The 25,302-nt window shown below is 58.6% G+C and overlaps 3 protein-coding genes across 5 annotated transcripts; 2 read left to right on the top strand and 1 right to left on the bottom strand.

The window, feature by feature from the left end:
• Positions 1-420: 420 nt before the first annotated feature.
• Positions 421-15,570, bottom strand: MMS19 (MMS19 cytosolic iron-sulfur assembly component). 2 transcript variants are annotated; one of them, XM_021536400.2, is made up of 31 exons: positions 15,435-15,570; positions 11,849-11,897; positions 11,014-11,114; positions 9,439-9,524; positions 8,947-9,021; positions 8,326-8,395; positions 7,987-8,115; positions 7,726-7,787; positions 7,352-7,438; positions 6,965-7,039; positions 6,633-6,710; positions 6,201-6,339; positions 5,700-5,854; positions 5,457-5,535; positions 5,076-5,201; positions 4,684-4,765; positions 4,244-4,341; positions 3,742-3,879; positions 3,352-3,507; positions 3,004-3,103; positions 2,751-2,853; positions 2,568-2,642; positions 2,307-2,433; positions 2,124-2,224; positions 1,992-2,048; positions 1,694-1,880; positions 1,499-1,581; positions 1,235-1,399; positions 1,096-1,155; positions 878-978; positions 421-798 (listed from the first exon to the last, which is right to left on the bottom strand). In XM_021536400.2, the coding sequence occupies exons 1-31, from the start codon at positions 15,547-15,549 to the stop codon at positions 771-773; spliced, it is 3,087 nt and encodes a 1,028-aa protein (XP_021392075.2). In that variant the 5' UTR covers positions 15,550-15,570; the 3' UTR covers positions 421-770. The 2 variants fall into 2 exon arrangements, with proteins under 2 accessions (XP_021392075.2, XP_077640787.1); XM_077784661.1 differs by lacking the exons at positions 6,201-6,339; positions 6,633-6,710; positions 6,965-7,039; ... (7 more) ...; positions 11,849-11,897; positions 15,435-15,570 and adding an exon at positions 6,073-6,158.
• Positions 15,571-15,702: 132 nt separating this feature from the next.
• On the top strand, positions 15,703-20,805 carry UBTD1 (ubiquitin domain containing 1). The gene is made up of 3 exons (XM_021536244.2): positions 15,703-15,799; positions 19,523-19,750; positions 19,978-20,805. The coding sequence occupies exons 1-3, from the start codon at positions 15,730-15,732 to the stop codon at positions 20,361-20,363; spliced, it is 684 nt and encodes a 227-aa protein (XP_021391919.1). The 5' UTR covers positions 15,703-15,729; the 3' UTR covers positions 20,364-20,805.
• Positions 20,806-21,875: 1,070 nt separating this feature from the next.
• On the top strand, positions 21,876-24,611 carry ANKRD2 (ankyrin repeat domain 2). 2 transcript variants are annotated; one of them, XM_021536246.3, is made up of 9 exons: positions 21,876-22,196; positions 22,585-22,698; positions 22,779-22,940; positions 23,126-23,233; positions 23,413-23,511; positions 23,723-23,821; positions 23,956-24,054; positions 24,314-24,412; positions 24,502-24,611. In XM_021536246.3, exons 1-9 carry the CDS (start codon positions 22,128-22,130, stop codon positions 24,604-24,606), a joined length of 954 nt encoding a protein of 317 aa, XP_021391921.2. In that variant the 5' UTR covers positions 21,876-22,127; the 3' UTR covers positions 24,607-24,611. The 2 variants fall into 2 exon arrangements, with proteins under 2 accessions (XP_021391921.2, XP_021391922.2); XM_021536247.3 differs by lacking the exon at positions 23,956-24,054.
• The last annotated feature ends 691 nt before the right edge of the window (positions 24,612-25,302 follow it).

Genomic DNA, 25,302 nt, shown 5'->3' with positions numbered 1-25,302 from the left:
CTCTATGGACAGTGTTGGTGCCTGGACACCTGCCCTCTTGGCTCTTGGTGGCTGCAGGCAGCCCAGGGGCGAGGTGGCAGAGCTGCTGCTCCCAGCTCCAGCTGGATGGTGCTGCTCTCATTAGCACAGGTATGGGCCAGCATTGGCCCAGCTCAGCTCTCTGAAGGGTTGGGCACAGAGGATGGCACCCCCAAGTGCTCTCCAGGGAGTCTTTTTAAGACCATCTAGTAAATATTGTTTTTTTTTTAAGGGAGTCTGGTTTTGTTATCTTGTGGGGGACAAGGACTTCTGGGGATGGGAGAAGAGGGACAACAATGTCAGAAGAGGAGGAAGGGTCTATAACCAGCAGTATCTTAAGTTGCTTAACACACAGAAGAGCACTGTGGACCCAGCTTGAGCTGCATGGAGACCCTCAGACCATTATCAAAACAGATATATTTATTCTTCTGGTACATGGGTTGTCACACACCATACGTGTGCACAGACCTGTCCTCTCCACTCACATGTGGCAGGGGCTGTCCATCACTGTCCCTGGCTGCAGCAGAGGGTGGGAAAGCCACAAGCAGCATAGCTCCTTCCCTGCTGTGGGTGCTGGGAAGGGTCTGCAGTGGGGGGTGCTGTCTGCTGGCCTGCATACTCCAGCCCTAGTACTCGGGGCAGTCCTGGGCTCCGAGGATCCAGAGGGTCCGTGGCATTTGGTTGGATGACTTATTGGCTTAGCGAGGCGCTGGTCAGACTGTTGGTCAGCACAGGGAGAGGACACAGGGTGCTCACCTGCCTGGGCTCCCAAGCAAGAACCTGCAGGGACAGAGATGGTGCCATCAGCCACGTCCCCTACATGCTGGCACCCCCTCAGCAGCTACTTCCACACACTCACCATTCTCCACGTGCTGCCACTGCTTCTTTCCGCACCAGCCTCTTTTTGTCATCCAAAGGCTTGGCCAGTGCCCGGATAACTCGGCCCTTGTATGGGAGCAGCTGTAGGACAGAAGGGGCTCTTTATGAGAGAAATGGATGCTGGCTGCCCCCCAGGAGGTTGGGAGTCCCCTTCCCCTCTACATGCAGGAGCAGGCAGCAGGGTGCTGCTGCACTTACCACTGTTGTGGGCAGCCTGGTAAGGGCATGGGCACAGCGCAGGGCGGCGATGCGGACAGCCTGGAACAGACAGGGATGAGGGCAGCACAAGGGGCAGGAGAGAGGGGCATAGCAGGGAGGAAGGAGGGGATGCACACACCATGGTGGGGCTGGAGGTTAGGTTGAAGAACTTGGTGACCAGTGTGTCGACATGCAGGCTCATGATCTGCGGAGCTTCGAGCAGCAGTGGGTGGAGGCAGCTCAGTGTGGAGAGCTGTACTACACGATCTGAGCAGGACAAGGCCTCAAGCAGGAGGGAAAGAAGCTGCAGAGAGAGGGAGAACATAGGAGTCATGAATAACCCCGGATGATGCACTCCACAATGTCACAACCCACCCTGCTTGCCAGCCAGGCTGGCTCTTACCGTGGGCAGCTCTGTCACCAGCACAGGTTTGGGGAGGTGGTTGAGCACATGGGACAGGCCCTTCAGGTAATTTGCCTTCACATCTGTGGAGAGCAGAGATGGTTACAAGCAGCCTGCAGAAGGAGAAGATGCTGGCTCAGGTCCCCTTGTTAAAGGGTCAGGAGTGGTGATGCTGGGCTGGGGATGGCCACTCACCGGGGCCAGCCCCATGGAAGCCTTGCACCAGCTTGGGGACATTATCAGTGAAGAAGCGCTGGCGGAACATGATGCGCACGTCAGCGTGGCAGCCCTTGTGCAGCACGTCCGGGGACTCGGCCATGAGCAAGGAGAAGCCATCAGCTGTGGCAGGGCCCAGCTCCGTGTCACCCAGCAGGCCCAGCAGCTGCGACAGAGAGAACCCTGAGACAGAGTGCCCTGCTCCTGGGGGTCTCCAGCCAGCCATGGGGGAGCAAGGCAGGTTTCTTAGACGTCACCCAGCCCCACTACCACCTACCTTGTCTGTCAGGTAAGAGCTTAGGGGGTGGTAGCGCAGCACCAGGGCTTTGGTCACCTGTGCAGGCAGAACAGTCAGTGCCAGGCTGGGTCCCCCAGTCCCCCTGCCTCACTCATCCAGGACAAGCCTTACCCAGAGCAGCAGGGTGAGTGTCTGTGTTCGGCGGGGCCCCTCTGCAAGGCTGGGCTCCATCCTGTTCACTGCAAGCTGCAGGATTTCATCCAGCTGCTGCCCTGGGGATGGAAGGGACAAGCTGAGGCATTCCTCCTGTCAGCAGTTGGCAGGGACACCTGGCATCTGCCCCAGCCCCCTTACCTGCTGGGTGCTTGTTCACCAGCCCTGCAAAGCACTTGGCAGCTGTGGTGGCCGTGAAGGGACAGTTGCAGGAACAGCTCAATGCCAGCAGCTCCCGGAGCAGCCATTCCTGCTGAGGGATTGCCACCTGGAAAAGACACATAATATGTTATGGCCCAGGGCTGCAGCTGCTCCCTCTGTCTGTCTGTGGAGCTTGGTGTGGAGAGAGGCTGGAGGGTGCTTGGGCAGGGCCCCTCTCCATCCTGCTCCCCATCAACGTACATCGCGGGGCAAGGAGCAGATGAAGGCCATGAGGAGGGCAACCAGGCGTCTCTGTGCCTCCAAGAACTCCCCATCCTGCAAGGGAGAACAGTGTCCATGTCATAACAGTCCTTGCTGGCAGCCCATGCAAACATCCTCGTTCCTGGCCCATTCTGGTGCCTCAGCCCCAATTCCCAAACATACCCCAAAAGGCTGGAAGGAGCAGGGAAAACTGTTCTGGGGTAGGAAGGAGACATCTCCATCCAGAAAGAGGGGCACCACATGAGACACACTCTGGGCAGCCAGCCTAGGAAAAGACATTGTTACGTGCCACTCTGGAAGACCAGAGACCTCCCAGGAGGCACAGGGTCACCCTGTACAGATAGCAGCAGGGGACATGCAGCCTACTCCCTCCCCACAAGGGGAGCACCCAGCTGCCGGCCCCAGCTTCACTCACTCAGGGCGCAGGTGAGTGGTGGCAGCACTGATGACTGGGATCATGGCAGCCAGCACCTCTTCCTCCAGCAGTGCCTTGCCTGGCAGCGTATGAGTGCTCTCTGCAAGTAGTGGGAGGAATGGAACTTGCTGGAGCCTGCTTTTTAGAAGGAGGAGGCAGGCACAGCCCCCTGAATGCACACCAGAGTGGGGCAGGGCTCTGGGACAAGGGCAGGGAGCAGTGAAGCCCACTCTTGAGGGCCATGGGTGCCAAAAGGCACCAGCAGCAGTACTGACTGCAGGATCAGGGACTGCTGAGAGCCCGGGAGTTGCCTGTTCTCCCCTCTCCCACTCCAGCCCTTGCACTTACCTGGCATGGCTGCCTGCACAGCCATGGCCAGCAGGCACGGCACCACCGTCTGGTGGAAGTACCAGCAGCCCTCAGCATCCTGCTGGCACTGCAGGGCCACACGGTGCAGGCTCTGGCACACGGAGATCATGTCTTGGGTGTTCCTGGCCTCAGTCCCTGCAGGGCACAGTCACCACCGAGTCAAACAGCCTCAGCACCCGGCTCCCTGATCTGCACCAGGATCCTGGGACAATGCTGCTCTTCTGACTCCCACTCCACCAGTGGGACTCACAGCCCAGGTGTGGATTCCCTGTACCACTGCCATTCCAGCTCTCCTGCAGGCATCACCAGTAACAGAGGAAGCTCCTGCCCAGACATGCTCTGTGGAGCTGCCTGCAGGAGCTCCATTACCTTTCTGCACCGTCTGGAGATGCTGTAGCAGGATGGGGACAGTCTCCCTCACAATGCTGGTGTGGGTGGACACAGCTGCCAGGGCCTGCAGGCAGCGCTGCTGCAAGGAGTGGTGGTTGTGGTAGCTCTCCTCCCGCTCTGAAAAGTAAACACACCTCAGAGAGGGACCTGGGGCCACCCCACCCAAGGACAGTCAGGGCCCAGACCCTGCCAGGGCGGATGGGGTGAAGCAGCACAGCAGACCCAGCCCATGCCAGGCTCAAGGCACTCTGCCTGCTCCACAGCCAGGCAGCTCCTTCCCACAAGGGTGATCCTGGCCACACACCAGCTGGCTACCAGACCAACCACAGCCTTCCCTGTGCCAGCACACAGTGCCTGCACTGGGAATCCCCCAAGGACAGCCACTGACCTACACCACCTAACACAGCCCCACTGCCTGGCAGGAGCCCAAGGGGGAAAAGCTTTACCCCAAAACCAGTCACCACTCCTTTCCCAGCCCTACCTGACTGCAGCTCCTCTTTAAGCCTGGGTACCATGTGTCCAGAAAAAACCTTTGGGAAGGTGGGGGCCAGGGACCCAGCTGCCTCCATTGCTGCTTCACTGCCAGGGGGAAAGCGAATGGAAAAAGTGATGCAAGGACTGCAAATCTGGGGCTGCCTGTACACCAGCTGCACAGACCTGGCCAGAAGGTGTCTCCAGAACCCCATTTCTCAGCAACTTGCCTTTTTCAACCCTCAGGTAGGCAGAGCAAAATCCCTGATTTGACAGGCACAGGCTTTCTTATTTTCAGCCCATGAATAATCTGGTTTATTTCATGTTGTCTTCTTGTTCAGAGAGTTCCTGTGTTTTCCCTCAGACTACAGCCCCTCTCTGCAGCAAAGCCAGGCTTTGTTCCTCCTCCCAGAATATGGATGACTACCATGATGCCAGCCCACCCCTCACCTGCTTTGGGAATCCTCCTCATGCAGAGCAAGACGGATTAGGTGATCCACAACCAGCTCCAGATTAGAGGAAGACAGGAAGCCTGTAAAAAGAGCCATAGAAGAATCCTATCTTTGGCCAAAGGCAAAGATGCAGGGTGTGCTGGACAGGATCCCTCCCCCTCATCTAGGCCAGCAGCAATGCAGCAGCACACCAAATTCCAGAGATAAAAGGTGCCCAGCACAAACAGGCAAGAGAGAGACCAAATGTCCCTGGAGCTCATGACCTGGATAGAACATGCTGCTGTTACTCCTGTGCACTTACAGGCAGCAGGCAAGGACATCCCAGCAGCCACAGTGTCTCTCAGAAAACTGTGACACCTCCCTCTGTCTCAAGGCAAAAAAGGCACCAACCTTGCAGGGAGCCCAGGACAGTCAGTGCTTTGATCCCAACCAGCTGCAGCTGCACACTGGGATCCAGCAGCGCTGAGAACACCATAGAGCAAATCTGGGCTTGGAGCAACAGCAGAGCACTCTCATCTGGAGAGAGAGACATGGAATCACTGCCAGTGTCTGGCTGTCACCACACAGCCACCATCACAGCACTTGACAGACCCTTTTTGGGGGTCTGCATTTGATACCAAATCATGCAGGGTCCCTGGAACATGGCAGGGGCTTACACATGCAGCCACACTGGCCAGTGAGTTTTGCCTGTATGTCAGCATACAGGAAAGTGAGGTCAGAGCCAGCAGCCCTTGGGACACAGGTACCTTCAGAGGGACCAGTCACCCTCACCTTCTTCCACATTTCCCCACTTCTGCTGCAACTCCAGGAAGCCTAACAGCATTTCCAGGATTGTCCTCCTCTGGCTGCTCTGCAGGGACAGAGGTGTAACCCAGATCACGGTCACTGCTCGGACAGAGCTGCACCTCAGCCCAGCACTGCCAGGCCACAGGGTGCCCATGGGGTCTCCACCCCCAGCCAGGGAAGGACACCCTGCTGCCCGGAGGCCCTGTGGAGCCAGTGGGTGCCCCTCACCTGCATGTGCTTGGTGTACTGCTCCAGCAGCAGGGGCAGGACGCTGTGGGTGATGCAGTGGTAGGTGCGGAGGGAGGCACCCGCTGCTGCCTGCAGGAGTTTGGCACTGGGCCACACCAGCTTCATGTCGGGCTCACACAGATGGTGCCTGCAATCTGAGATAGGCTGGGCGTCAGCTGCACCGGCGCAGAGCTCCTCTGCCTCATGTGCAGGGACACAGCTGATAGCAGGGTTGGTATGTGCTGCCAGGGTGCAGCTCTAAGCTGCAGCACAGCCTCCCCAACTGAGCAGCTTCCCACAGCTCCAAGCACACAGAGTGCAACAGAGATGGAAACACCTCAATCTCCTCGTCCTCCCTCCTGCAGCCAATTACCTTGGAGAAGCCAAAAGTTGCTGTGAGGACTAGAAAGAAAAGAGGCTTGAAAGAGAAGACGAAGGTAGATCTCTACTAAGGAGGATGCTTTCAGGCCTGGCTGCATGGGGCAGGTCTCTGTTAGCTACCTTGCAGGATGCTGCTGAGGAAGGAATCCAGCAGATCCTCAGAATCAGAGCTGAGCACGGAGCGGGAGAGGCAGGCAGAGAGCGCACGCAGTGCAGCCAGGCACTCCGTCTCAATCTTCTCGCTCGCTGTCTGGAACACCTGCAGGAAAGGCCATAGCATGAGCTGAACTCCATGCCGACAGCAACCGCAGGCTTCAGGCTCCCAATGGAGGCTGAAGGGCTCAAGCTCCTGCCTCATTTCCCATGTGATTTGAACATGCAGCATGGCACATTCAAGCACATGGACATGCTGATAGGGCTGGCCTGTCCCCTCCACTTTTCAGCTGGGGCAGCCCAAGGTCACAGGTGTGACTGCTGGGAGATACGGGACCCACACAGTCTGGTTGAGAGCTCCTGCTCAGCGCAGCCATGGTGGAGCCCTGCAGTACTCACCTCTCTGCGCAGGTATGACCAGAGGCTGGGAAGGAATTCCTGCAGCTCCTTCTGCCCATAGATGGCACAGCAGGCAGTCTGCAAGAGGGAGCCAGGAGAAAGCATCACAGAGAAGCCTGTACCAGGAGGACACAGTGCTGGGACACTACCCATCTTGGCAGGCTCAGGCTGAGCTGCACAAATCACTCAAGAAAAACAGGAAAGAGTGATGCAGGCCAAACTAGGACTCTGGAAATTGTGGGTCTGTAAGGGAGAAGGGTTCAGAAGTGGCTGGCAGCTGCTACTGCCACAGATCAGCTGTAGGCTGAAGGGAGTAGGGGATCTCTCCTTACCAGAGTCTGCAGCGAGTCAAGCTTGGCACTTTGCAGTTCTGAGTCCAACTTCTCAATAAGCAGAGGGAGAAGGAACTGCAGAGAGAAATACTTTAATTCAGCCCATCCCTGGTACCACCTTGTCCATGGCCCCACAAGGCTTCAAGTTCAGCCTCTGCCAGGAGAGCAAAGGTGAAGGGGTAACTGCAATATGCAGCCCCTTCCCAGGGTGTCAGTCAGCACCCTCCCCATGACCAGCCCCAGCAGGAGACAGGGCTGCCCAAGTGCAAACTCCTGGTCCCAGTTTTTCCCATCCCATAGAGTCACAGTAGGAGCTGCAGCACAATGAAAGGCATCCTGTGCTAAGGGAACAGTGAGGCGCTCAAGAATCCCCAAGGAGCTTCATACCTCAGCAAACTGGGTTGTGGAAGCCAGTACAGCCCGGAGGCTCAGGATCAAATCTTCTCTCTGGATGCCATGAGGATCATTGGGGGGCTGCAAAGGGAGCAGAGAGCAGGTCACTCACCAGTCAGGAAACATCCCAACCCAGCCATCAGCTGAGGTTGCATCACTTCATCTCCAGCAAGGCAGCAGCAGCACCAGTCGCTGCAGCTAGCTTGACACCAGCCTGTCAGCCTGGGTACCACAGCTGACAGCTGAACACTGCCCTGCCAAGACCCTTGGCCACCCTCTCATCCCATTCCCTGGAGGGGACATAACCCCCTAAGAAAACACCAGAAAGAAATAAAGAATAGGCTGTGGCACATGGCAGACTCACTCACTGGAGTAAAATCAACAGGGAAGTAGCAGGATGTAACTTCAAAGAGCTCCTCCACAAAGGGACCTACAGACAGAGGAGAGAGAGGGGGTGACCAAAGATATTGGGCAAAAAAGGCACAGCAGCTCTGTTCAGCACCCACGATAGGCCAGCTCTGCAGCTTTTAAAGCATGTTAGGCACTGCCCCATGCCTGGTCAGACCCAAGAGCCATAAAGAAAAGGGATATGTCTCCCAGTCAGCTCTGCATGGCAGGTTTAGGCTCACCCAGGTCATAGTCCTTGGCAATGAGATCACGCACAATCTGGAAGGCCACAAGCAGATTGCGGGGATCCTTCTCCCCATCCATGACCTGGATGAAGCCAAAGGTGAAGTTGGCACCCAGGCCTTTCAGCTCTGCAGAAAGAAAGAGCATGAGCAGGTGCAGGACATCAGACCTTACAATACAGCATTAAATTGGCCAAATTGCCCCAGCCCCACAGTCCTTTTCCAGGTCTCCCAGGCAGAGGCACAGAGCCCTTGGAGAAGGTGAAAGGGAGTCACTTTCCCAGCCTGAACAATCCCAGAGTGGCTCTGGCATCTGCCATCTGCCATCTGCCCCCTCACCTTCCTCCCTGGTGCTCATGAAGTTGGTGATGATGCTGTAGACTGTGTGGCGGTCCAGTTGCAGCAAGGACTGAAGGGAGGAGCAGACCAATCAAAACCATCCTCTACACATGGCAGCACAGCTACCCACTACCCCACAGGCAACACATGCCTTTGAGAGAGAGCAGGACCCCCAGCAGCTCAGCTGCTGCTTCCTAGCACAGAGATCCCATGTATCACATGCAAAGTGTGCACATGCCTATGCAATGGCACATGAACATGACTCTGTCTCATCACTGTGAATGCACTATCAGTCACACCAGGGCCACGCATGCTGCCCAAGGCACTGCCAGCAAAAACAATCTTACATGTGAGGAGAATTGGAATGGGGGCGCTTAAACACAGAGAATGAAGAAAAAGGAAATAATTCCCTTAGGGCTGAGAAAACAGAGGACAAGGGCCCAGCAGGATTCTTGGCTGCTGTCTCTCACAGTCTCTCTTGCAGTGAGCCAAGCTGTCTCTAAGTTCTGCAGGAGCACTGCACTGTGTTGAATGTGGCCAGTCCTCAGGGCAGGTAGGCAATCCCCAGACACACAGAGAGCAGACATCAAGGACAGGAGGATAGGAAATCACATTGCTCACCTGCACATGTACCTCCTGGAAGATGGCTTTGAGCACAGACACTGCTAGCCCTGGGGACAGCACCTCACACATGCTCTGGGGACAGGAAGAGAAAAGCAAGAACGGAATACCATGATGGCAGGCACATAATGAAGCTCCTGCCTCCATGCAGCAGCTGCCTGCAGGATCCTCTTCCACAACAGGGAGATCTCACCATACCCTCCCCAGACAGAACAGGATAATATGCCCATCATCTGTGCTGCTCTCCAGGGTGGCCAGGGAATCCTTGCCCCAGTACTCAACACAGGGCAGGAAATCAAAGCAGTCTCCTGTCTCCAGCTCCTCCACAAGAGGCACAGCAGAAGAGAGGAGACAGGGAAATGCTGCCATATGGGCTGACAGCCCAGCCAGGCCCTGCTTGACACAGCACTCCAACCCATACTCAGGTGTTGCACCTCCCTGACACTGCTGGGGAATGCATCCCAGCACTGTGGGCTGGGGGTGTGAGCTCACCAGTGCCCGGAGTCCCTGGAGCACCGAGGGGATAACCAGGTGATTATCTTGCAGCCGGCTCTCATAGAACATGACCAGATGCAGCACTGTCAGAAACAGACACCAATGTGTGTTAGCCCAAGGAAATGCAGCTGCTGGGTGCTGGCCCCAGCTCAACCACAAGCTGATGGATTAAGAGTGAGCACATCTTGCACTGGTGAATGGGACAAACTGCTGCTGTTGGATGCACCCACCTGGCTCCAACACCTTTGCCCTCCTCTTGTACGCAGCCCACATCTCACTGCAGCAAGGCAGCAGCCACCTCTAGCTGCTGCAGAAGTGCTGGAGCTACCCAAGAGGCATTTGCCCTGGCCTGTCCGGACATGTGGATGCAGACACCAGCAGTAGAGTGGCAGTCTGCTCAGCGGAGGCTGGAGGATGTAATGGGGTGGGGTACAGAGCTGGGGCAGGAGTTCTGGCTTCCTCGAACTTGGCTCCACAACACGTTCCTGGCCCCTGAGTCACGGCCACGGGCGCCTGCACACCCCAGCCCTGGGGAGTGGTAGCAGGAAGCAGACTGGAAGAGCCGGCTAGCAGCATCCTGTGCCCACAGCTGCTGCAGAAACTCAGCCCCCCAGGAGGCAGCCTGACGCAGAGCTTGAGAAATTAACTGCGTGAGCAGGGACACGAGGCTCTAACACAGCTCACTCCCCTTGCTCAATTGCCCTGAGTCTCTTTTCTCCTTCAAGTATCCCCACTGAACCTCGCCATTTCTGGCTGTCCCTCCGGAGCACCCCAGTTCCCATCAGTCATCACACCTGTCTCCAGCTACTGCAGCAGGTAAAGTTCTATGTACAGCTGCTCTCAGCCTTGCCTCTCTAGCCAAAGAGAGCCAAATTCCAAGGACTGAGAATCTTTTACTTCCATCCTCCCCTTCCTCCACCTTACTTACTGGCCAGGCCCCCTGTCAAGCCAGCCTGCTGGCGTAAGTATCTGCATGGCCCCCAGGCCCAAGCCAAAGCTTGTTAGCACTTACTGGCTTTCCCTGCTGCCAGCCAGCTGCTATGGGGCATTTAACAGAGGCAGACCTTCTCCTTGTCTCCATGAACAGAGCATCTTCCCCCCAACACCCCAGTCCTCCACTCCATTCTCATCCTTACACTGATCTCCCCTCCGCCCCAGGCCTCAGAGCTCCTCCTGAATTAAACTGATCAGGCTGCAGTGCTGCAGTGTGACTTGGTGTGTGAAGGACAGTCTTCCTGCTCTGAGTCACCACCCAAGGATTCTGACATACAGATGTATCCCCAGTGTGTCCCACGTGGCACTGAGCACACCTTGGTGTGCAACACCCACACACTGTCAGAGGCCCCAGCTGTCCAGTGATTTGGTGTAATCAGACAGTGATCTGAACTGTGTGGTGAGTTTGGCAAAAAGGCTGCAGCACAAAGCTTCCTGCCCTCCTTGGACTTTGACTCTTAGAGACATGTACAAGGTTGTCACAGTGTTAGATCAATCCCTTTGCCAATTGCAGGACAGACATTTTAATGGCACAGGTTTTGTCCCCAGCCAGACACTCAAGGGCCAGAAGAGTCTTACCTTCCTTCTCCTGGAGCAGGGAGTAACACTGGAGCAGGACTTGTGACAACAGCTGGATGCCTCGCCCTCGCATCCGAGGATCTGTGTTCTCCAGGCAAAACCTAGGCCAAGAGGGGAGAAAGCCCAAGAAGCCTGTTGTGAGCAGGTACATCCAAGCAGGAAGCACATCCTGAGCAGGCACATTACAAAACCAAAGAGGTGCCACTCTGTGCGCCCAATCATGTCTGACTTGCTGGCAGAGTGGAAAGACTCCTCTCCCTGTCTATGCTGCATGTGTGCACTCAGCCCCAGAACCATGCAGAAAGAAATCCAAGTTCTCAAGTCAGATCAAAGAAATTGCTCTTGCACCATGCTCCCAAGATCACAAGGGTCAAAAAGGATAAAGCTTCTTACAGTGAGGCAAACCCAGCCCCCAGCTTGGGAGAAATGAGCCTAGGCCATGACAGTTTGGAGACAAAGGCAGAAGCTGAGTGCCAGCCAACTTGTGACATGGTGTTGTGCACCTGTGTGCTCAGGCAGCTCCTGCTGGGGACAGCCCCAACTGAAAAGTGCCCTGCAGCATGCTGCCTGCCACAGCATCTCTCCTCTGTCCTGGGAGAGCATCAAGAGCTGCTCCAGCCTTGCTCTTTCCCAGAGAGCTCCCACATCTAGGGAGGGCAAAGCACTGCTTAAGCCCCACGCTGTGAGCAGACAACATCCTGCCTGCTGCAACGTGTCATCCAGTGCTGAAGCTCATCCTGGATGAGCACACTTGTCCTTCTCACTATGCCTCCTTGTGGGAATGTCCCCTGCAAGGCCCTTACCCAATGTATAACTTGCATAAGGCTTTTCTTACCCCAGGGCTTCCACAAGCTGCAGCACTGTCCACCTTCCATCTTTCACCCCTGGAGAAAGGAGGTAAAGAGAGTGAACCAGAGATCATGTTACTGGAGATGGATGCTGGGACATATCCCTGCACTGCACTGAGAATGGTCAGTCAGTGCTGACTCCTCACTAAAGTGCCAAAGCAGCCATGTGCACTTAACTGCTGGAGCTGCCTCCAGCCCTGCCTGCAAACACCTCTGAGACTGAGAGCTGAGAGGAGATGGCCAGGGGAGAAACGGCCTGCACTTTGCCTCACCCTCTCCCTGAAGCATGGCTGTATGTGTGGCTCCTAAGAGAAGTCTTGCTGAGTTCCACCTCTCTGAGATACTAAAACCCCCTTCTCTAATGTAAGCATGCTGAGAGGAGACAGAGGGCAGCTCTCCAGGTGCTTCCTGAGGGAGAACTGGCTGAACAAGCAGCCCAGACACTAGTGATCACTCAGCTTCCCACCTTGGCTCCAGCACCTCCACACTGTGCAAAACTGCGCTAACCTCTTCCAAGATGGGCAGGGAGAAAGGCAGTTTTGTGGTCAGAGGAAGATAAAATGCTGGGATTCCTGGTGTCTATTTCCAACTCTGACTCAGATTCCTTGCCAGGTTGCCTCATTCACCTACTACCTCCATATTCTTGCAACTCAACTGGGGGAAGAGTCACTCCTCAGGAGGCTTTGCTAAGGACTTGCTGCACTGTACAAGAACCTTGGCAGAACGGCAGGTTCTCCACTCCTGCCACCCATTGCCACTGTGGCACCTCCCCAGAAGGAAAGCTCTGTGTACATCCTCTGCTCAGACATAGGGTGGCAGGCAAGGAACTGCCTTACTTTCAGACCCCTAACCTGCAGCTCAGGTGTCAAGTGACATTGCTGGAAAACAAGCAGCACCCCTCACTTTCTGCCTGGACAAAACAGCATTCCTCCAGAAAAAAACCCAAATCACCTGGCAGTCACTAAGACTCACTGTCTTTGCCCAGGGATACTTTTGGGCACTCTGGAGGGACCTGCTCACCTCTCTGCCCTGCTGAACCTGCACAACTGACAGGGAACTTACCCTCTCAGAAGGTTTCATTATGGGCTTTCCCAGGCCTTGTTCCTGCTAGTGTCTCCTGCTGTTGCAAGCCTTTACTGTCTCTTCCTAAGCAGTTAATTCCACCATTAAGACACACTGTTCATCATAGGGCTGTCTCTAGGGACAAGATGACAGCGTTTTCTGACAGTGTGTTCTGACAGCAGGCAGTCTTGACTCCAGAGACAGAGCTTTCAATTCTGCCTGGAGCAGCAGGGAAAAGGAGCCTGAGCTGAGAAACAGAACAGATAAGGGGAGCTGTGTGGATAAAGAACCCAGCAGGTCTCAGAATTGACGGGCACAGACTGAAAAGGGGGCACCCTCAGAGACAGCCATGACATGCTGGCAAAATTTCCTGCAGAAAAACAACAGTGAAACAGCAAGGAAATGCTTTGCACAAGCCAAAGCAGAGTGGGCTGCAGAGAGAGCTTAGATGGCTCCTCCACATCCAGCATCCCAACATCTTGCTCTGCAAGCTCATGAAGAGCCCTTGTGCCTCTGCACCATCAGAGAAAAAATCTGACACAAATGCCATCTCTGTGGCCAGGTGCTCTGCCTCTCTGTGTCTGCAGAGACTGAAAGCAGCTCTACACAAAGCTTCTGGCTCCCTACTCAACAGAAAGAGCTACCGTGTGATGGCCAAACCACAGTCAGGTACTGATACACCCCGAGGTCAGCAGCTCCTTTGCTCAGCAAGGGAGCTCCCTCTGTTCTCAGGGACCAGGTGTGACCAGCTTTGCCTCACATGGTGTGGCCACCCCTCCCTGACACAGCCTGTGAGTGTGCTGTGCTCGTGCACAGGCCACAGCGTGAGCACAGCTAATTGGACCTGCCTCATCAGCACGGCAGGCACAGTGGTGAGCCCCTGAAACTGCTACCTCCACATCTGGCAGCAGCACATATGCCCCAAGGTTAATTAGGCACCCTGAATCCCTTTACCAAGAGGGGCTGACTTGCTATTCTGGCATTCCTGTAGCTCCCAGAGACTTAACAGAAACAAGCCATTCACCCTGTGCTGGATTGCTACTCTGAACCAACCTGCTCTCTCTCCTGAAAGGTCTCTCCCCCTTTCAGTGTCCTTCTAGGTATTAGTTGCTTCTGGAGGACTTCCATTCTTGTTTCTCCCATACCTTCAAAATGTAAGCACAACATTCACAGGGAATGTGTAATGGATTCTGTAGCAGCAGTATCCTTCTCTCCCCATTTTTTAAGAAAGATGAAATCAGCCTCTTCCTGCCAGCCAGTGACCCATGCAGCCCAACCTGCATGTGACAGCACCAAGGCTTTTCTGCCACTTGCCAAGTTACGCTCATTTTAGTCCTTAGCAACAAACCGGTGAAGCTCAATGTGTTTGTTACAGCAATTGCACAATGGCCATGAGCTTAGGAAAGACCTCCCTATCCTTTTGCTCAAGGATACACAAAGCAATTTAATCCTTTCTGATGTGTGGTTCTGTACAAGGTCAGAAGGGCTCAAGGACACTTGCCAGCCCCACTGTTTGTGAAGGTGGCTTTGTCAAAAGAGCCACATGGCTGAAAAAAGCTGGGAGAAGCAAGTGGGGAGGAATTCTCTTTGTATGTCTTCCAAGAGACAAAGCTTTCTCCAGGCACTTCTGTAACATGACATCAGGTGATAACAACAGTTGTAAGGTTATCCTTCCCCACGTATATCCCAAATATGTTGGAGACTGTGTAACTCTTCTGCAACATGTTGAATATCATGTAGTTTAATGAATTTCTACAAATTTCCTTGGCAATTTCTTCACTCTGTGTTACATGGGCCACTGGGTTACCTTTCTGTTTTGCCAGCTCATCTCATCACCAAGACACCACATAGCAGTTCACAAACCACCATGCCTTGGGAAAGACCTAGAAGCCACCCGTGTGTGTAATGTAACATACACAGACAGCCCTTCTCGGCTCTCAGAGCTCCTTCCCAAAACATGCTGAAGCCACTGCCTACACACACAAAAATATCACCTTATCCTTAGAAAGTCACAGTCCTGAAGCTGTAACTTCCCTAATGCAACAAAGTCACCCAACTGCTGTTCGAAGGAGGAGGATAAATTATCCGACCAAAGCAAACGCCTCAAGTCCTGCTAGGAAAGGGGGAGAAACCACAGTGAGGGTAGTCTGCAACTGCCACCTCCTACGGTCCCTCAGCAAGGCCATGAGCTATCGTCCCACAGTCATTTCTCTGCCAGCCACACCTGCCTCGCTCCTGGAGCCCCTCACCCACCGCACACCTCCTTGGCAGCTCCGAGCTGCAGGCCCTGCCCTACCCAATCCCACGTGCCCTGCCCCGCACGGCAGCCTCACAACCCGCAGACACGCTCCGTCCCGCGTCCCCACACCCTGCCCGGCCAGCCCAGCCCCACGCTCCCTCACAAACCCCTCCCCACACCGCCACGACCCGCCCGTGCCCACGCCCGCCCCAGGCCCTGCCCGGCTCCGCTGCCGTGCCCACGCCCAGTCCCGCCCCGCCCCCGCGCGGTACCTGCCGCCACCTCCGCGGCACGGCCGTCCTGCTGCCCGGACACGAAGTCCCGGACGGAGGCGGCGAGAGCCTGAGCCTCCGCCCCGGCCCCGGGCCCGGGCCCGGCCGCCGCCATGACACCCGCGCGCAGGGCCGCGCCCCGCCCCCCGCCTGCGCGTGCGCGGGGGCGGTGCCGGCGGTCACGTGCGCCCGGGGGCGGGGCGGCCCCGCGCGCACAGCGGGCCCCGCGCGCACGGGCGGGCGCAGCGCGGAGCCGGCGCGGCCCCGATGCCGAGCGCCGCCGGTCGGCCCCGCCATGGGCGGCTGCGTGGGGCGGCAGCGCCGGGAGCGGCCCGCCGCCGGCGGCAACACCCGCAAGCGAGCAGGTGAGCGGGGGTCCTGCGGGCTGGGCGCCCCCGCGATCGCGGGCACTGGGGCGGAGGGGGGTCCGGTGTCCCCCTGGGGGTGGTGCCGGGGGAACGTGGGCACCGGAGAGGTGCAGCTCGCCACGGGACAACTTCTCCCTCGCACAACCCCGGGAGCCGCTCTGTGCCCTCGGGGTTTCGGACCCCGGGGATCCCGGTTCGGTGCGGGGCCTCGGGAGCGGACGGGAACCGCGGCTCCCGTCCCGGCGCCCCGGAGGCTTTGCGGGGTCAGGGCTGGGGTGCGCAGCGGGTCCAGCCGAGCCCTGCCTGTTCCCGGCTCCTCCCGGGAAGTGCCGTCCTGGGAGGACGGCAGGGTGGCGGCTGCCCCGGTCTGGGCTCGGCAGCGTCCCCCGCGCGGCGCGGCGGGTCCTGCCTGCCCGCGGTCCGTGCTGTCCCGTTCTCCCGGCTGCTGCCGGCGGGGGCTTCGGGAGCCGCGGGTGGGGCGGGGAGCGGCCGCGCCGGTCTGGGAGCGCCGGCGGGGCCGGTGCAGCCTCGCGGCCCCCGGAGTTACCGAACACCCGGGTGCCGTGAGGCGCTTCCCCGTGATGCCGTGCCGGAGGGTCCCGGAGGCCGCGGGGATGGGTACGGTGGACTTTCGGCGGAGAAGCCGTGGGCTGGTAGGATGAATCACGCCTTTCCTTTGCCGCCTCCCCGGCCGGTGCCGTCGCAGCCGGTAATTACCGTGTTTATGGCAGAGCGGTAGTGGGCGGCGGAGAGGAGGGGCAGGAAGCGTGTGCCCGGGACGGGACGCCCCGGCCCTCGCCTGCAGCTGGCATGCGGGAGGGAAGGGCGTTTTCCGTGGGACGCTGCCCGCCACTCCGGCAGCACGTGCAGGGTGCCGAGGCTGCTGGGCCGGGCTGTGCCCGTGCCGTGGGCAGCCGCCCCCGCCGCGTGGGGCTCCAGGTGTGCCAGCCTGCCCCGGGGATGCCCTGCTGGGATGTACTGGGGTGATGGCCCCCCCCACCCCGACACGCTTTGTCCCCCAGCAGTGCCTTCTTGCGGGTATGGGTGAGGCCTGGGGCTCCTGGCTGGCTGTTCCCTCAGCTTGGTGGAATGTGGGGCCATTGCCTTGTAGCATCAGGATGTGATGGGGGATGGGGTGAGATCCCAACATCTGGATCTGTGTGATCCCCTCTCGTGCCAGGCAACAGCTGGCTGCAGAGCCTGTGACTCCATCCCCACTTGCTCTCCTGGGATGGGTCGTGGTCCCTCCCTGATATACCGCTGTCAGTCACTGCTGCTGCTTTCTTCCAGTATGTCCCTTCCTGGCAGAGCAAGGCTGTCCCTTGTGCCAGGTGCCCTGGCTGCTTCCTACCTTTGTTTGCATGGTTCCACCAGCCCATGGGAGCTGCTCAGCAAGTGGTGGGGGTGAAGCAAGGCTACAGCTGCTCTTACCAGCAGTATGGGGACAGTGCCCTGGGCCAGCAGGTCCCAGTACACAAGGACCTACCATCAGCAGGGATGGGGGCTCTGCCTGCCCACCTCTGCTGCCTCAAGGACTCTGCTAAGCATCCCACCTCCCTGGCCAGCTCCTGCTCTGGCTGGGGCTTGTTGTGACCCCCTGTGGAGGGGTCCTTTGATGACTCCCAGAAGCAGGTGACAGCATTGTCCCCAGGGTGGCCAGCTTACCACAGCAGGAGCTGGGCATGCCCGTGGCACGCAGCATCCCAACCCTGCCTGACTCGGGAGTGGACCAGCCAGCACTGCTGGAAGCAGTGGTGTGTGCCTTCTGGCTGACATCTTCTCTGGGGCCTCCAGGACCTGTCATCTGAGGCTGCCTAAGGCTCCTGCAGGCAGGGAGCAGGCCCAGGGCAGGGAAGCCTTTGGGTCACATCCTTCTGCCCGGGGGTCCCTCACGAGGGCACTGCAGGGTGCTGAGCCACGGGCAGGGAGCTGCAGGCACAGGGCAGGAGGCAGCAGGCTGCCAGCCAGATCCTGTTGGCTCGAGTCCGGGCACAGAGAGCGGATGGACCTGTCTGGTGGTGCTGCTGTGGAGAGTTGCACAAGGGGCTAGGAATAGAGCAGCAGGAGGTGATTAGAAGGTGCAGGCCCAGCTGGGCGGTAGCAATAAATAGACTAGGCTTAAGCCCCTGCCTACCTGGGCAAGGCTGCTGGTTATGTCTGTACACACGAGGCAGCCACAGCCGGTCCCTGCCACAGCCGACCCCCACAGCTCCTTTCCTGGGCCAGCCTTTGTTGCAAGCAGAGCTGGGGGAATGGTGCTGACTGGCAGTGCTGGCCAGGAGTCCTGGCTGTGGGAACGTGTGCCCCAGCCTGGTGGCCATAGCAGTGTAGGGACATGATCCCAGACATGTCCTTCAGGCTGGCTGTGGACACTTCTCCGCTGCCCTCCTGGGGCAGGTGTTGCCTCTGACCTTGCCATGTCCTGTGGTGCTGCAAATCCCTCTGGCCCAGCACCGTGACTGCTGAATCGGCAGCACTGGCTGCAGTCGGCTGCCCTTGCTCCTCCAGGGTGTGGGCAGGATGGATGCTGCCTGCCAGGGATTCTTGGTGCCCAGCCCTGGGGTAGCTGAGCACCTGTGCCCCTTGGGCACACCCTGAGGTGGGTGCTTGCTGGGAAGCAGATGCTGTGCTGGCTCTAGTGGTCCTGGGTCGGGTGAGGCAGGGTCGGTACAATCAAAAAGGTCACGTAGCGCTCTGTGTCACCGCACACTTGCTCAGGAGCAGCTGCCTGGGCACCTTGGCTCAGCCCACAGCTGGCAGTGGTGGCTGTCTCCGGTGCCTGGGGTGTGTGGCATCACCTTGTCTGGCAGGTCGCTGTGTGGGCACAGGCATCTTTGTGCCCAGCTGGAGCCTCACTTTCCCCTCATCCTGTCCCCACAGGAGGGGTGCTGCCGGGCCAGCTCAGGGAGGGGGGTGACAGGAAGGAGCTGTTATCATTCATTGTCCCCAGCTCAGCTGGGAGTGACAACTCCTTCCTGCCCCACGTGTCCGGCCTGGCTGTGGGACTGATGAGATGGGGCTGTTCCCACAGGGCCACAGCCCAGCGTAGTGAGGGCATGATGCTCTGGGACTGGCACTGGGGTGCCTCAAGCCCCTGGGCAATGCTGGCTGCTGAAGGTCTGTGGGGATGTGGCTAGGAGCTGTTTCATGGAGAGCCAGTTCAGTTCAGCTCGTTGCTGGGGCACCTGCAGTCTGTCAGTGATGCCCTCTGTTCCCCTGATGCCTGGGATGCTGTCTTGCCTGCAGCTGGTCCCTGTCATCCCAGGGTGGGCAGAGGGGACAGTGAAGTCCTGACCCCCCTTTGCTGCAGCTCAGCCTTTGTAATCCCCTTCTCGCTCCGACTCACCAGCTTATTTCCTGGCTAATTCCCCAAGCTATAAATACTGCTCTGCCTCAAAGGGCCCTGAGGCCCTGTGGCCACCCTAGGGGGCAGTGGCTGGTCCCACAAATAAGGAAGCAAGAGCCCTTGTCCCCTCTGGGGGCAAAGGGTGTCACTTGGGGGAACAACTGCTGTGGGGCCAGTGGGATCTTGGGCCAGGCTTGCTTTAGCCCCGTTACCCCTGGCTACACTGGGGGCTGTTGTTCACTGGACAGGGTGATCCCTCAGACCCTTGCTGGGGTGCGGGAGATTCCCAGGAAGAACCTGTGGTTATGGGGAGGTGGGAGGTTCAGGACCTGAGGGAAAACCCTGTCCTTTGGCTGAATATCCCCCCTCTGCAGGGCGCAATGAGCCCCTGAAGAAGGAGTGTCCCAAGTGGAAGAGTGACTACCCCATGACAGACGGGCAGCTGCGCAGCAAGCGGGACGAGTTCTGGGACACGGCACCAGCCTTTGAAGGCCGCAAGGAGATCTGGGATGCCCTGAAGGCAGCTGCCTATGCTGTAGAAGCCAATGACCACAGCCTGGCCCAGGCCATCCTCGATGGAGCCAGCATCACCCTGCCCCATGGTGAGGGTCAGCACTGGGGGTTTGCATGGGATGTGTGCTGAGTGCCCCGTATCTGGGCACATGGGGGTCTCAGGCTGGAGTAGAAAGGGGCTCCCACCTGCTATCCAGAGCTCAGTCCAGCCAGGGGGAGTAAGGCAGGCTGTGCCATACTGCTTGAGGTGGCCCTGTCCCCATTTGAGTGGTCCATGGGGATGCCCACCCTTAGCATCTTATCCTGCTGTCCCCAGGGTCCCTGACGGAGTGCTATGATGAGCTGGGCAACCGGTACCAGCTGCCCGTCTACTGCCTTGCACCCCCCGTCAACCTGATCCTGGAGCGGAGCGAGGAGGAGGCGGTGGAGCCGGCGGAGCCTCTGCCCAATGCCCGGCGGGAGTTCACCCTCAAGGTGCGCCTCTCCACCGGCAAGGACCTGCGGCTCAGCGCCAGCATGAGTGACACCATCGGGCAGCTGAAGAAGCAGCTGCAGGCGCAGGAGGGCATTGACCTGGCCTGGCAGCGATGGTTCTTCTCAGGCAAGCTGCTCACTGACCGCACGCGACTGCAGGAGACCAAGATCCAGAAGGATTTTGTTGTGCAAGTGATTGTCAACCAGCCCCTTCCACCCAGGAACTGAGCCACCCCCTACTGGTTGAGGGGAGAGGGCAGGGGGCTGAGGACAGTGGCACCTCTGGGGATTCCCTGTGTTGTGTTCTGGCCCATCTGGAGCTGCACCTTCTCCCCCCTGAGGCTGCCACACAGGTGACCCCCCAGGAAAGTCTGCATGGGGCTGTGCCACCGTGGTGGCTCCCCTTGGCTGGGGACACGGGCAGGCGCCGTGTTTGCTGAAGGAGGTTTGAGACCAAATGTCTCTGGGGCTGGGGCTCCTCTGCCAGGCAGTGCCGGCAGCGAGAGGCTGTGACCCACTGGGCTCTGGCTTCCCCCTGGCCAGGAGACTCGTGGGGTGCTGGGCTGGGTGGAGATGTCTCCCCTCTGTACATAGTCTATATTTATCAATAAAGCCTTTTCATCCTTCCTCTGGCCTTGGAGACAGGCTGGAGGGGGCTGGCCCACAGCCACAGGAGGTCCCTGTGCCTGTTCTGTATCTGCTCCCATGTCAGAATGGGCACAGGGTGGTCAAGGATACCCTGGACACCCTGTCTCTGCTCCCTAGTGCTACCCTGACCCTGTCCTGCCAGAGCTGTTTGCTTGCCAGGATCCTTCCCCTGCATTGTCCCATTGTCATCCCAGCTGCTTCTTAGTGTGGGGTCACCACCTCTGTTTCATGGTGCCTCCCCTCTGGAGCTATATGCTTGTGTCTGCCCTTGTGCTAGCTGGGACTGTCCATGGAGGGGAACAGTCCCAAGAGTACCTTCATGGCCACCATGGCCTGCCCTGGTGAAAACAGTGTCTTTCTGCTGTGGGAGGCTGTCACACCCGTGGGCCAAGGCACCCAAGGATGGCCCTGGGAAGTGCCCAGGAGGGTAACAGTGACGTGTAGCTGTCCGTCCCTCCCCCAGATTTTGTGCTGGTGGATGGTGCCCAGAGCATTAACTGTCCCAGCACAAGGCAGTGTTGGCCTCATCTTATAAGGGGGGAGTTCTCAGGAGGGTTGAACAATGTTCCTGCTGCCGGGAATAGCTGCCGGCTCTGCCTGTTGGCCCCACGTGAGGCCAGGCTCCTGCTGCCAGGCTGCCATGTGCTGTGGGGGAGGCCAGGCAGCCTCGGGGATCCTGGCAGGGCTGCTCAGAGTGTTCCACACCTGAGGTCATCCTCTAAAGCAGCACAGAGGGGCCATGACTCCTGGCATCCCATGCTGCCTGCTGCTGGCTGAGAGACTCGAGAGGACCCATTGCTCCCTTTGGGGTGGGCAGGCCCCCCCAGACCCCCACCCTGCCCAGGGTGCCAGGGCACAGCTGGCAGCATCTGACTGGACAGAGATGGGTTCATGGGAGCCATGAGGGCACCTTGCTTGCCCCAGGGTGGGTGGCTCAGGCATAGGTGCCATGCCTATGGGATGACCCTGGATCATGTCCCTGTTCTGCTGAGCCTATCTTGACTGGCTGTCACAGGTTCTGCACACCACAGCTCCCCATAACAAGCACAGATGTCCTGGCCAGCCCAGGGTGTGTGTGTGGGGGGGGTCTCTTTAAGAGGGTGTGGGGCTGGAGAGGTGAGTCAGGGCCACCAGAAAGCAGGAGGGTGAGCTCATGGAAAAGTTGCCCCAGTCATGTGGAGCAGCCACAGCTGTTGGTGCCCTTGGACTGTGGGACAGAGGGGCAGCAGCATAAAGCCCCACGGCCAGCGAAGCTATCGGCAGCACCGGGAGCCAGGACTGGGAACTCCCTGCCTGTGGTAGCAAGAAGGACACATCCTGCACAGGACTGCACTGCAGGCAGACATGGAGCTGGATGTGGAACGGGCCAAGGAGCTCATTGAGCAGAAGCTGGCAGAGGAGGAGAAGGAGGAGGTGAGTCCATAGGGCAGGGGAACCTTCCTGGGCAGTAGTAGGAGCCACCATTGTACTCTGTCCATCCTTAGGGGCTGAGACGTGAGGAGGCTGGCACTGAGCTTGCCATCCTGGGGGATAGATGAAGGTGTCCAAGGGCTCTCAGGGAGACCAAGTTCCCCACCCGGCAGCTCTGGCCCATGGGGCAGAACTGAGCAGCTGGCAGGTGCCCAGCTTATCAAGCAGGGTGGGCAGGCAAGCGCAGGCCCAAGGGCTGCCAGCACCCCACAGACCTCAGCGGCGAGTGGAGCCATGCCCAGAGCCACCTTCCCCGGCAGGCTGAGGATGGAGGCAGTGGGGCTGCTCTGTGCCCAGACAAGATCGTGCAGCACCCGCTGTGCCTGTGCAGAAACTCAAAAGGGATGGTGCACGGGAGCCACCGGCCGTGGAGCGGATGAACACACCTGAGCTGGAGGAAGAGAAGCGCTGTGGCCCCAGGAACTGGGGCCTGGAGGCCATCAAGGTGAGTTGGGTTGGGGTGCAGGGTGGCCAGGGCTGGCTGGTCACAGAGAAGTCAAACCGGGCACTGTGTGTGCTCACCAGGGCCAGGAGAAGGTGCGGAGGAGCTCAGTGGATCTGAGGCGGGAGATCATCGACGTGGGGAGCATCCAGCGACTCATCGAGCTCCGCAAGCAGCGCCGGCAGCGCCGGGCAGAGCGGGCAGCCACCCCCGAGCCCACTCCACCACCTGAGCCCCTGGAGATTGTACGTCAGGGGTCCCAAGATGTGGGAGGGGGCTGCTGGGATAGGAGCTGGACCACCCCCAGGCCAGCCCCCGGGTCACCCTGCCACTCAGAGACCTCCCTGGGGAAGCAGGGCAGGAGGCCCCCATGTTGTCTCCTCTCCTGCACCCCTGTGCTGCCCCAGCCCTGAGCCTGTGCCATTGCCAGGAGGGTCCTGTGGAGCCAGAGACCTTCCTGCGAGCTGCTGTCCAGGGCAAGATGCATGTCATCGAGAAGTTTCTCGCAGACGGTGGCTCTCCTGACACATCTGATGAGGTAGCATCCCTGACAGCCACTGTTTGCCCCCCTGCCTATTGCATGCCACCAAGTCCTGCAGCCATGCCCCATCATGCCTGTGGGCGAGGTCTGGGACCCTTGGGACAGGGCTGGAGGGTACAACCAGACTGGGCAAGGAAGGATGCATCCATCCTCCAATGTGCCACCCTGTCCGCCAGTTCCACCGCACAGCCCTGCACCGCTCCTCGCTGGAGGGACACATGGAAATCCTGCAGAAGCTCCTGGACAGTGGGGCCACTGTTGACTTCAGGGACCGGGTGAGGCTGGATTCTGCTTCCAGCTGCATGCTGGTCTGGGCATCTGGGTGTGTTGCAGCCAGAACTACGGCAGGACTGGGGACCCTGCAGTCCCCAGTGCTGTCCCCATAATGGAGGTGGCTGCAGGCAGGGCTTTGCCAGTTCAGCTCCAGCATGGGGACCTGGACAGGGCAGGGGTGTCCCCCACCATGACACAGCGCTGTATGTCCAGCTGGACTGCACTGCTGTGCACTGGGCCTGCCGGGGTGGGCACCTGGATGCTGTCAAACTGCTGCAGGACCGCGGGGCAGACCTCAATGTGAAGGACAAGGTGAGCAGGGCAGAGCGGGTCACAGGGTTGTGCCAGGGGCAGGGGCATCCCCTGGAGTACCAGAGCTGACCCTCTGTTGGGTTAGCAGGTGTGGGTGCTGATCCCCCCTGATGTTCATCTCACCCCCCCTCAAGCTGCTCAGCACACCTCTTCACGTGGCCACCCGAACCGGACACCTTGACATTGTGGAGCATCTCATCCACTGCGGGGTGGATATCAATGCCCCAGACAGGGTGAGTGCTTCAGCCATGCAGGCATCAGTGGGGGCAACACTGATCCCTCTCCCTTTGTTGACCACTCCAAGGGCTTCCAGCACCCACGGTAGGGCGTATCTGGACACACACATCCCTACCCCAGGGTGGTTGTAGCCACAGCCAGGGACAGAACAGTCCCCCTGGTGTGGAGATCGGTGTGCTGAGGACTGAGGAGCAGTGCTGGGGACAGGCACTTGTCCCTGGACCACAGTCTCCAGTGAAGCTGTGTCTCTCACAGGAAGGTGACACAGCGCTGCATGATGCCACACGGCTCAGTCGCTACAAGATCATCAAAACGCTGATCCTCTATGGGGCTGACATGATGGCCAAGAATGAGGTCAGTGTGTGGGGCCAGCACTGAGGCCATTTGCTGCTCCACCATGTTGTACCAGCCTGTGCTCAGCCTCTCTCTGCCCACTCTTGCAGGCTGGCAAGACCCCGACAGACCTGGTGCAGCAGTGGCAGGTGGACACACGCCAGGCGCTGGAGACCAAGGAGCAGCCACAGGGGGAGATGGAGGTCCCTGCATGATGGCAGCAGGCAGGGACCAGGGGCTGGGCTCAGCTCCAAGGAGCAGGATCCAGACAAGGCTTGTCTGTGTCAATAAAAGTCAGCAAAGAGCAGCGTTTGGCTTCAGGTGGCTTTGAGGTTGGGCAGCCTGCACCAGCGTTGATGAGTCTGGGGAAGTTGGGTTTTCCTGGGAGCAGGGTTATCTGGCAGCATGGTGAGCCCTGCTTCCTATCACTAGGACTCAAGTACTGGTGACGCCAAGTGGTTCAAGGGCAGGACTCCTTGCTGCAGGACATCCTGATTGCTCACAGTCCTACAAAGTCCCACCTGGGCAAGGTCAGGGAGGAAAAATACATGGAGGATAGCTCAACCTGAGTCCATGTTGTGCTGGAGGCTGGGGCTGTGCCAGAGAGCAGCAGCTGTATCCGTGCTGGACAGCCATTCTGTGGGGCTGGATGGCTTCTTGTCCTTCTGCCTTTCCTGCTGCAGCCATCCCCACGTGGTCCCTTTGCACACATACTGAGTGCAGTGCTCACTGCTCCCTATATGGAACTGCTCACACTCACCCCTTTACAGGAGACCTTACACTGACAGCTGGATCAGGTGATCCCTGACCAAAGCCCTGGGACTGCTTGCAATGCCTGGTCCCTCCCTGGCCTTGCAGCCCAGCCCTGGACGAGACAGAGGGATGGCTGCCAGGGCTGGCAAGCCGAAGGG

This window comes from Lonchura striata, chromosome 7 (genome assembly GCF_046129695.1).
Source record: "Lonchura striata isolate bLonStr1 chromosome 7, bLonStr1.mat, whole genome shotgun sequence".
Classification (NCBI taxonomy): domain Eukaryota; kingdom Metazoa; phylum Chordata; class Aves; order Passeriformes; family Estrildidae; genus Lonchura; species Lonchura striata.
Note: the sequence above shows the minus strand (reverse complement) of the source record. Positions and strands in the feature narration are given on the sequence as shown.